Raw genomic sequence first — 12,573 nt, forward strand, 5'->3', positions numbered from 1 at the left:
TTTATATACGACAAAATTATTATGTAATTTTCGTAAAACCATTTCCTATACTTTCCGTACAATATTATAATTTTAATACATCATCTTATATTAGTAAAAGACGAGTAAAATGTTGCCCGAGAATATAGGCAATCTGTTTTGCATTTTGCAAAATGGGTTGCCTATAGTAAAGACAAATTTGTAATTAAAGGCAGCTTTAAAAATTTCCAAAATTATTATTTCTGAGCAGAGTTGGATAAGTTAATTAAAATTAACAGTTAACAAACAATTTTACTCTACAAAAAAAGTAATTTTTAATAACTTATAAATTAATATTTTAAAATTAAGTTAAGTTAATGTTAATGGCTTATAAAATTATTTTTGTTACATTAAAGTTGCATAAACAAAAAACTAACTTAGTCAAAAGTTGAGTTAAGATTACATTAACTTAAGTTAACTTAAAAGTTAATTTTAAAAATATAATTTATTTTAAATTAAAAATGTTATAACTTTAAAATTTTTTAATTTAATATTTTGTTTTTTATATAGTATTTTTTCTTCGTAATTAAAATTATGAAAAAAAATAAAAACTATATAATATGAAACAAATAAAAAAAACCTTTTATATATAGATGTTTACATGATATTCCTAAACTATTATATTTTACATTAAACTTAATCAATTAAAAACCTGATAGCTTTCTATCATCTTATCACGTGACTGTTGCTGCAATATGCTTAATGTATTTGCTGATAATTTCCACGACAGAATACGCGATAGTTTGAAAAAACATTAACAAACATTGAAATATATTGTCTTAAAAAAATTTTTCTAATTTTTATAAATATAAATATATGTGTACATGCAATATAATAAAAAATTTTAATAAATAAAAATATATTATTTAGCAACAATTTAATAAACGAATATATATCATTAATAATAATGCTATTTTAATATATAAAATATTATTTGACGGATATTAAATATCATCATTTTAGTGTTTTTAGAAACAAGTAATAATAATAGTTGTGTAAAGTAACTATAAAGTAATTTTACAATAGTTACTCGTTCGAAAATCTAGGACACCCCATACACACATACACACACACACATGTGGTGGTTGTAAAGATGTTACAAAAATAACACAATTATTACACAAAATACGTGTGACAAATAATCAAATAATATAATATGTAATAAAATATAATATATTTAAAAATATATATTATTTATTATTTCAATTGTTTTGACGTAATAAATTATATACAATATATATAGATTATAACACTGTATAATAATGTTGTTATGTTATTCGATAATGTGTTTGTATTTGTGATTTAACTCGGAGCATATTACATAACATGTAATGATTCCTGACGAAATCTTCGATAAATATTTTTAGCCGACTTAGCACAACATTGTGTACGCATACGTATACACAAATATGTGTGTGACGAATTCATATCATGACAAACCAATGATATGATATAATAATCTCACGCATTTATAGATGGAACTCTTAAGACTTTTGCTCAGTAAAATTACGAGAGTTCAATGATGCAACAAGATCATTAAAAAGGAAGAAATAGTGATAGAAAAGAAAAATATATACATGTGTGTGTATGTGTGTTTTTATTGATGTACATATTTGTAGATATAAACAAATTTATATCTACAAATATGTACATCAATAAAACGGTAATCTCGTTATATTTTCTTCTTCGTTTTGGATTATGAAATGGCAGAGTTTAATATAGATGAACAAGCAAAAATGTGTGCCAGAGAAAAGAAGAACTGAAACAAGTATGTATAAATTGTTGTTTATCACTTATACATTTGACAAATATGTATATGTCGCACTCGCTCATATCGTCAATCTCGAGGAGAGATAAAGGTCAGGCAAATCATAAGAATTAGTAGTTAATTCGAGTAGTAACAAGCAATGCTGTCGAATCATATTCGACCTACATATCTTTTAAACTGCTTGACGAAGGAATTGAGTTAATAATCACTTTTGATATATTTATTTCAAAAATTCATTAATTACTTTTTAATCTTATTATTAACTTTAATCAAGAAAGAGAGAGAGAAAGAGAGAGAAAGTAAAATATCTAAATATATAAGAATATAAATATAAATAAGTGCACATTCACACATATTATTAGAGTAATTTTCATTGTATGTAAATATTATTATTTTTATAATGTTACTTTTATTATTTATTTTATAATATATTATTATTTATATATAAATAGAATTATTATATACATATATGTATATATATATATATATTCTTATTTATAAAACATAATAATTACATAATACAATTAATTACATAATAAAAATATTGTTTAAAAACACACATATACATATATACACACACACACACATATATATATATATACAATATATATACACATACATATAATATAAAATATATATAAAATTATAATATACAATTAAATATAATATAAAATAATTATAATAATATACAATAAATAATAATAATATAAAATAATATAACATTATAATAATATTATGAATATATAAAATATCTCGCTTTTTTCTGTATAAAATATTGTCTCAAAAAAGTCTCATTTTTCATCTGTCATAAATTTGTAATAAAAACAAATTCAATTCTTTGATGGTAAAATTTTACTTATCAAAAATCAGAAACCGACCGGCATATTTACATCGTAATATTCACACTTCAATATTATTTTTGTAATTAAAATCTCAAATTAACTCTGTTGAAAGTAACTGGAAAAAATGCAACTTGCAACATTATCTCTGTCTATCGAAATTAAACTATTAAAAGCGCGTTATTTTTAAATTTTTTTCTTCACATTTTATTCTAAAATATTTTACATTTCTAATTTTAACAAATTTTATTACATATTTTATCTTATATTACAGATTTTCCGATTTTGTATGTTGCATATATTAAATCTTGTTTTTCTTATATTTTGGAATAATAATTTTTATTTTAATATTTTAGTTTTCCAGATAGCAAACTGACGTCATTAAACGTTAAAATGACGCCAATTTGATGTCGATTAACGTTATTTTGACATTTAATGACGTTAAAAAAATCAGAAGAGAATATTTTTTTGATATTTTTTTTTGAGTCTAGCATCTTAAATATTTTATTATCAAAATACAATCTTAATTTCAATTAACTTTATGAAATATTATTTTTCTTTCTCTCTCTTTTCGTCCCTTATTTTCTTAATATATTTTATTTCGATTCATTCTTATCTATTTGCTAAAAATAAAAAATAAAAAAATAATTTTACTCGAAAGAGACTTCTTCCAGGCTAGAATGATATTATACGATGACCCGAATGAAAGGAACTAATAATTGACACGTGAAAATAAGCAATAATAAATAATTAACGTATATATATCGTTTATATCGGCGTGTGGAAAACAATTGACTTGTACTCGCATATCGCGGTATATCACGGATTCATTGGACAACTATATCAATCCAAGTACACGTGACCTCAGGCTCCTTAGATCGGTGCGGCTGTACCGGCGGAATGTGATGTGATAAGCGCCATGGTACCAGTATAGCAGTGAGATAATAATTCACGAAGAGCCGAGGAACCAGCGCAGTTTATGGCGAACCGCCGCGAGAAACAGGTCAAAATCGAAAGTGAAGTATCTAATCCAAGTGCGCCGATTTGACCGCCAATTCTCCTCCAGATTCTTAGGTGCCTTCGAGTTCAAAAACCGACGCGAAATCGCGCGTAAATTCGCATAAAAAATCGTGATAAAAAATCGCTTTTTTTAAACTGGATGTAAATAGAATATCGTGAATCGTCCCTCGTGTCTTCAGGGGAGCAGATAAGAAAAAAAGGGTTTCATTTTATCGCCATGGAGTCCATCAAGAAAACTAACGTCAACAGCGTCAAATCCTCCGAGGAAATTAACACGGAATCGGTCGCAAATGGATTTTACGAGAAAGGTAAAGAAAATCGTCAGATATAATTTCTAGAATTTAATTGAATTTATTATTATTTGAAAATTAAATTTCCTTTGAAAATATCCTTTCGAGATCGAATCCTTTGTATCTTCTAATCTCGCGATTTCGATGATAATTATGGAAATTATTCTTTTTGGCTCTATACATATTTGTATTAAAAAATGATTTGGAAATTTTGTCAGTACTTTAGAAAGAAATTATTAGAATTTTTGTCAGCTATATTTCGAATCTCGTTTAACTCTCTTTATCGAGAAATCAAAATATTTGAAATAAATTTCTTGTATATGAAATGTATATTGACCTACCGATCAGTTAGTTTCTGTTATTATTTTCGCATTTATTATATTAAACACAATTAAGCGTATTATTCGATTAGCTGTTCTGTTTTGTTTACTCTATGCTGCTACGACCTATCGGTTAAAGACTTTAAAGAGTTTTATATAATTGTGATAACATTTAATAACTGATAATAATTTCTTGCGCCAAAATGAATATATGTAGCGTTTTTATGATTTAATTGCGCAGAAAGAACGATATATTTTCTATATATTAATTTTATATATATATATATATATATATATATATATTTATATATTAATTATATATATATATATATATATATATATATTGTATTTATATACATTGTATTTATATACATTTTTTATATTTTAACAATATTTTTATAAATTTTTATGTTTATATATATATATGTGTGTGTGTGTGTATGGGGTGTGTGTGTGTGTGTATAATTATTATTATATATAGTATACGATTTTTTGAGAGTATAAATATGTGTCACAGAAATTTACATCTTTAGGTTTTTATATATTAATTTTATCATAAAACTGACAAACAGTGACAAAGTATGAAAACTACAGTTTAAAAGAGTAATGTGATAATATATGATCGAGATATTTCTTTTTGCGTTGTCAGAAATTAAAAACAGGGTGTTAAGTTGATCGATAAAATTTACATAGATAAGATATAATCAGAAAGAGAAGAATTTATACTTTTATAATCTATAAAATTATCTCGTATAATATTCATATTTCGATGATCTTACTTCGATATTTTTATGCATACAATCGAAAAATTATCAATTGATGTAAAAAAAACATAATTATATGTAAAAAAATTTTGTAAATTAACAGGGTTTGATAAGTTAATGGTTTTTTAAAACTAAGTTAAGTTAAAGTTATAGTTACTTGTAAAATTAATTTAGTAAAGTCAAAAGTTTGCATAAACAAAAAATTAACACAGTTAAAGCTAATATAAGTTACGATTAATTAACTAAAGTTAAATCAAAAGTTAATTTTTAAAAACATTATTTATATTAAATTTAGAACTTTGTTAATTCTTTTAAAATGTATAATAACAACAAATAACAAAAAAGTTTGATTTTTATATAGAAATATATTTTTTGGTAATTACAATTGATGACAAATGAACATAAAAATTAATATAATACTTTAATTTAAAAATAATACGTTTATAACTTATAAAAAAATAATAATAGTATTCAGAAACAAAAAAATTTAACTTAGGATAAAAGTTAATAAGTTTAAAGTCAAATATATTGTAACTAGTTTAAGTTAAAAATTAATACATTTTAAATTAACTAAGCTAAATTAAAAGTTATTAACTTTTTTTAACTTTTAAAACATATCTACTATATATTTGTATATGTTCATTTTTTTCTTCCAGTGGGTAACGGAAACGTGGACATTTATTTACGTGAGACGACCGCCGATGGATTGCGAAAAAGTATGCAGGTGCGAATAATTGATGACCTCGGCTCAATCGTGATTGGATTTAATGGAATGCGCGATTTAAAATGACAAAGTTGTTTCGGCCGAAAATTATTTCGGTCATCAGAAGCACGAGATGATGCGCCTCTGATGTGAATCATCGCAATTATAATTTTGTTTCCTTAAAGACATCACTTATAGAAATTTATAACTAGTAAGAGATAATAAGTAGTAATAAATGATTATTTGGACGTACTAGTGATAAATTTCTATAACAGATGTTAGCTTTTGTTTTCTATATCTCTAAGATTTATATGTATTTCCGTAGGAAATGAGGGAGAATGTTTTGGGACAAGTTAACGATCGTATTAACGATATGATAGCCGAGGTTCTGCAAGGAATTGAGACATCTCTATCGAAAAGAGAACCGTTTAACAAAGACAAATATCGTGATAAAAGGTAAAACGTTACATATTTATTAAATTATTATATATGTTATATTATAATATTTTATATTATATTTTATTTTTATTATTTTTATTATTATTATTATTATTATTATTATTATAAATATATTATATTATAATATTTATATATATATATATAATAAATAATATTAATAATACATTATTAATAATATATTATTAATAGTCAAATATTTATTATAATATTATAATATTAAATAATAAAAAAAGCGTCCTAAATACAAATTATGTTGCAGAATACATATAATAAATATTGATAAGTGTAATTATATAATACCATAAATATTAATTAAAATTCGTATATATACCAATATGCTTATCATATTTTTATTATATTATGTCTGGAAATTTTTTAAATGTAATTTAATAAGATTGTCTATAATTATAAGAAGCTATCCATCTTAATCTAAAATTAATTTAATATTAATTAACAGTCGAATAAAACTAATTAAAAGATCCAAGCAAATTGACGTTAAAACGTCAAAATAACATCAATTTGACGTCTAATGACATCATTCGATGTCAAAATGACATTCCCGAATGTGCACGTCTTCTTGTGCAATATTTTTTTACAAAAATCAATGTTATCAGTTGAAAAAATTAATTTATCAATAAATTTACAAAACAAAAATATCGAAGAATTAATATATAATATTGATAATAAATTGCTTGCAATCTCTGATCATCTTGCAGACAATCTAATAAAGAAGGTGCACTCCCAGATAAAGAGTTTCTTGCCAGAAACTCGCTGCTCGACGATCTCTTCAAGATTACAGACATTCGCACGGTTTACAATCTCTTCATGGTGACTCTCATACTTTTCTTCTTCAGCACCGTCGCGAGCGACATAATGGATGGGGGATCGTAAGTGAAATCATCAACCCTGATGACATTTGAAGAAATTGAAAATCAAATAAAATTAAACATTTGAATTACCTTTAAATTCAATTTTTAATCGACTTTAAATTTAATTTTAAATATAAGTGAAAAATTATTCTATATTTCTTATTTTCTTCCTTCAAATTTCCTTAAAAAATATTTATCGCTTACGATTCATGAATTTGTCAGAAAAAAATGCCTACTTCAGACTTGTCCAAAAAATTTCTAGATTATGTAATCGAGAATTGTAAGATATGTCTTCTATGTATTAGAATTGTAACTAATTTAATAATAATGGAAGCTACGGCTTATCTAAAAAATGACGAGAGTTATCGGCATCAAATAAGACATGAATATACATGGAAAACGAACAATCGTATGGTTATATATTGTTGGTTTGGAGAAGCAATTGACTAAAATAGGACGACGATTGAGATATCTCTTGTCTGTTAAAGTTCACTGAACCCTCCCCAGAGAATAATCAAAATATCTAATAATTTCTTCAAGATTGTTGATCGGGACCATGACGATACGCAAAGCTTTCGCCAAATTTCCGACTTGTCTCTATATTTGGGCGCTTATGCAGATCTCGACAATCAGTATCTACATTCCCTTCAACCTCTGGGCCTATCAACGACTCCAGTTTTCACCGAAATGTAATAATTTGTTCACCTCAGATTTTTTGAATATTGGAAAAAATGGAACTTAAGGAACTTAAAAGGAATTTTTTAATTTTTTAATGTTTTTTCATATATTTTTTATATATTATTATATTATTAATATTTAATATATATTATATTATTAATTATACATATATATATATATATATATATATATAAATTATTAATATATATTATATTATTAATATTTTATATATTATTATTATTATATAATGATAATAATAATATTATTATTATTAGATAAATAATTTGATTTAAATGATAACGACCATTTTTCCAAATTTAATATTATTTAAAATTTATTTTTAGAAAAATACAAAAATATTTAGAAAAAATTAAATAAAAAAAGCGAAACTAAAAAGTTCAAAATAATTATAAATAATAAATAACTGAATTTAAAATTTAAAGAATATAATAATATAATAATGCATCAGATCTGTTTTATGCGATATTTAACGTTATAGATAATAAGCTAATATAATATTTAATTGTGAGTTTAAAAAATAATTAGATAACATTAATCAATTAAAATAAAATAATTTAAATAATTTAAAACAATTTAATTTTATGTGTGTATATATATATATAATTAAATTACAAATTACATATATATATATAATTAAATTACAAATTATTTTAATCAATTAATATTATTATTATAAATCGTTATTAAAATATAAAAATTTTTTTTTCAGCTTCCATCCGGAAGTTTTGGGATTATAGCTTCCTGACAATCTTTATAATGTATGTAGTTTACTTTATACATTTTCCTGTCACGGCAATGCTTAGGGAAGATCTAGGCACAGCTAGCTGCTTAGCTCTACTCTTGGAACAAGTATGTGTGAAAGTTTAAAATAATATAAATATAATAATTTTAAATTTTCATAAATCAAAGCATTAAATGTAAAAAAAAATAAATAAGTAATTCAAACTTTTTTCAGGTGCGAAAGTTTTTCAGCATGTAAAAGTTTAAATAATATAAAGCTCGATTCTAAATATAATAATTCTAACTTTTTATAAATTAAAGCGCGCGCGCGCGCATTAAATGTAAAAATAAAATAAATAATCTGAACTTTTTTTAGGTGCGCCAGATGATGAAGAGTTATGCTTTCGTTAGAAGCGTGGCACCCAGGTTTATATCTTACAAACCTCACAGTGATGTTCCGCAACCGAATGGACCCGGATTCTCGCAATATTTGTACTTCCTATTCGCACCGACTCTCATATATCGTGATAAATATCCGAGGTATCCTTGGCATTATTCTTCAAACTGTGAAAAAATTTCTTTGGAATCTTTGCCGACTCAATGTTTAAGAATCCTTCATCTTTGATCGTTTGCACTTTTCATTATATTATAAGAAAAAAACAAGAAAAAAACGATTTAATAATGTTGATATCCTTGACATAATGTTCAAATATTTTGCACAATTTATACACAAATATGTGTGTATTGTACAAAAATTACAATTATTTTTATATAGTTCTCTTTTTTTCTTTTAATTAACATATATAAATAAATTTTTTTAATAAAAAAATATTTAAATTTTAACGAGATGTAAGAGCCGAACGAATGATATATAGTGATTAATTAATTTTATTAATTTATTATTAAATTAATTAAAATATTTGCGATCAATATTTCAGAACGAACAAAATCAGATGGATGGTGGTAATGAAAAATTTCGTCGAGGTTGGCCTGGTAATCTTTTATTTGGCCTTCGTCATAGAGCGCCTCGTAGGACCGAATTTTGAAATGTTTGGTAAACAACCTGTAGAATCGAAGTGGGTCGTGAAGAGGAGTATCGAAGCGACCATCCCAGGGATTCTCTTCTTCATCTCCGGAAATTACCTCTTATTACACTCGTGGTTGAACGCCTGGGCGGAGATGTTGCAGTTTGCGGATCGAATGTTTTATAAGGTGAGCCTCAGTCATATGATTGTCAAATTATATTCAATGTCTAACGAGAAAAAATTCCTTTATTCCTTAATAAAAATTCCTATCACCCAAATGATCACGTAAATCAGTCGAACATGTAGTCGCGTGAATCTGATTTTTAAATAATTATAGAAAATTTGAAACAAGTTCAAACCTATTTGGAATATTATTTGGAAGGTATTAAAATTTTTTCATGAGTACTCGTAAAAGAACATACTTGATTTAAGTTCAAATGTACGTATTGTCTACAAAGTGAGAAATATTTTCCATTTCGTTATGTTCGTCGTTTTCTGTATATAAAAAATATTAGAATTGAAGAAAATAAAAGAAGCTATGATCTTTCGAAAGTAGAGCTTTAAAACCCTTTTTTAAAATTTAAATTATCATTTTTCGTAACAAAGTTACGGCTATTAAAAATTTGCCTATTTTTTGGACAATTTTTTTATCCCTTAATTATTTTGAAAAGTATATATAAAAATAAAAATAACAAAAAAATTAAATTTAAAATAATTAAGAAAGAACAAAAAAAGTTTTAATTATACTCCCTTCTGGAAAAAATCCTGTAGACACCCATGCTTAAAAGTATTCATACTAAAAAATTTGAACCTATCTTATTTAAATTTGAATATACAATACTTAAAAGTACTATTTTTTCGAAATAATAATAGAGCGAGTCCGAAATCATGCAAACAAATTTGAACTTACTTGTAAGATACTTAATCCCATTACTTACTTGTAAAATACTTAATCCCATCACTAGTAAAATTTAGTTACACGAACTATTTATCGATTATTTTCAGGATTGGTGGAACTCGACGTCCTACCGCATGTACTATCGCACTTGGAACGTGGTGGTACACGACTGGCTCTACACTTACATCTACAAGGATATGTACGAGATCGTGATGCCGCGCAGCAAGCCGATGGCGACCCTCGTCGTCTTTCTCGTCTCCGCTACCTTTCACGAGTATATTCTCGCGTTCGGGTTCGGCTTCTTCTACCCGGTGATGTTCATTCTGTTCGCCGGCTTCGGCTTCTGCTTCTTCTTCATCGGCAGTATCGCCTCCAGCAACACCTTCATATGGCTGAGCTTCTGCATAGGAAACGGCATCATGTTCAGCACCTACTCGATGGAGTACTACGCTAGACGTCACTGTTCACCTTACTTCAATTACTACCTGGACCTGCTTGTACCGCGAAGCTGGGTCTGTCAAGCGCAGTTCGCCTCGTAGATGGTCCAGTTTCGATCTTCAGCGGTGTGAATTCTCTTTTCGTGCTGTTATTATCAAACCCAGACTGCATCAAAATCGAAACATGCCCAAAATCAGGACATAAGACACAAAAATGTCCTTTAGATATCGTCCCAAGTAGCAAACTGATCTCATTAAACGTCACAATAACGTCATTGAACGTCACTATGACGTCATTAAACATCACAATGGCGTCATCGACGTCAAAATGACGTCATTAAACGTCGTAATGATGTCACTAACCGTCATATAAAGGTTATCGACGTCATTTTTACGTTTAATGACGTCAGTCTGTTACCTAGAGGATGTCATACAATATCTTATGTCCTGATTTTGGATATATTGCTGTGTGGGAAATGGACTATATATAGTGTAGAGATAATCTAGAAGTATATTAAGCTCTTTTTTATAAACAAATAATAAAAGACTAATGAGAGTTAAAAGTTATTAAAATGAAATGATGTGTGAATGGTTAGAATTCTTGAAATTGTTTACGAGGCTTTTTGATGACTCTGTCATTTTTTTCAATTAAAATTACATTAACTATTAAAATTTAATTAATTAATTGAAATTTGTATCGCAAAGTTGCTCCTTTTTGCATCTATTGTATGTTTTTAAAATTGCTTCGCGTCTTGATGAAAAAAACACAGTTTTGTCTTCTTTTTTAGCGAAAATTATTTAATAGTCTCTATATTCAAATCAATTAATAATTTATGAAAATGGGTGGTTTATTTGTTTTTTACACTTATTGCTCAATTATAATATACTTTTCCATTTTTTTTTCTGTCGAATTTATGATCCTCTTCCGTAGATTGACTAACATTCTTATTATATTTCAGAATTGTATTAGATAAATTTGTGATATATTTTTACGCGACAACAGGAAAGAAAAATATACATTCGCGTCTAGAGTAAAAATATTAAAATTTTTTCTGTTTGTAACAAACCAGAGAAATATATATTGTATAATATTATGATTTGCATGTGAAAGTGCCATGTATATATAGATAATATATATATGTATAATATAAAAATTTAATAAAATTAATCGAGTCCAAAATGATACTTTTACACGCGAATTATAATATAATTTAAAATCATTTAGATATTGCTATATTAAGACTAATTGTTTTATAATTTTGTATATTTTAGTGCCAACCATTGTATAATTTAGAATTATATCGATTAATAAATTAATTAAAATTGATATGAGAAAATAAAGGATTGAAAACATGATTCGATAATATTCGAAACAATTCAATATCTTGAGTTTTGTAATTAAAATACAAAACAAACATTAAAAACTTATTAGAAATATAAAAAATACATGCATTTCTATAAAAAAAATTATAATCTTCAATTATCATATCAAATATGTGTCTTTAGCCTTCTCTTTAAAAAACTCTTTGACAATAAATAAAGAGAATTATTTTTATAATATAATATTGTTTGCAATATTAAAATTATTAATTAAAAGCATAACTAATTATCTTTTCCCTCTCTGCATCAATCTGGCCGATTATTTATAACTGATTGATTAACTCTTATTACTTGTGTTTTCTTCAATCTATATAAAGCCATTTATAGTTGATTAAAGACCCCATTATACATTCTGTATTAAATA

General features: G+C 25.5%; 1 protein-coding gene across 1 annotated transcript; it reads left to right on the forward strand.

Moving 5' to 3' along the window:
* Positions 1-3,317: 3,317 nt before the first annotated feature.
* LOC114931639 (sterol O-acyltransferase 1-like) lies at positions 3,318-12,166 on the forward strand. Its single transcript, XM_085489336.1, has 9 exons — positions 3,318-3,953; positions 5,676-5,743; positions 6,048-6,178; positions 6,898-7,068; positions 7,591-7,739; positions 8,459-8,598; positions 8,846-9,009; positions 9,408-9,681; positions 10,500-12,166. Exons 1-9 carry the CDS (start codon positions 3,863-3,865, stop codon positions 10,929-10,931), a joined length of 1,620 nt encoding a protein of 539 aa, XP_085345462.1. The 5' UTR covers positions 3,318-3,862; the 3' UTR covers positions 10,932-12,166.
* The last annotated feature ends 407 nt before the right edge of the window (positions 12,167-12,573 follow it).

Source organism: Nylanderia fulva, unplaced genomic scaffold (genome assembly GCF_048542155.1).
Source record: "Nylanderia fulva isolate GAGA-0341 unplaced genomic scaffold, ASM4854215v1 Scaffold80, whole genome shotgun sequence".
Classification (NCBI taxonomy): Eukaryota; Metazoa; Arthropoda; class Insecta; order Hymenoptera; family Formicidae; genus Nylanderia; species Nylanderia fulva.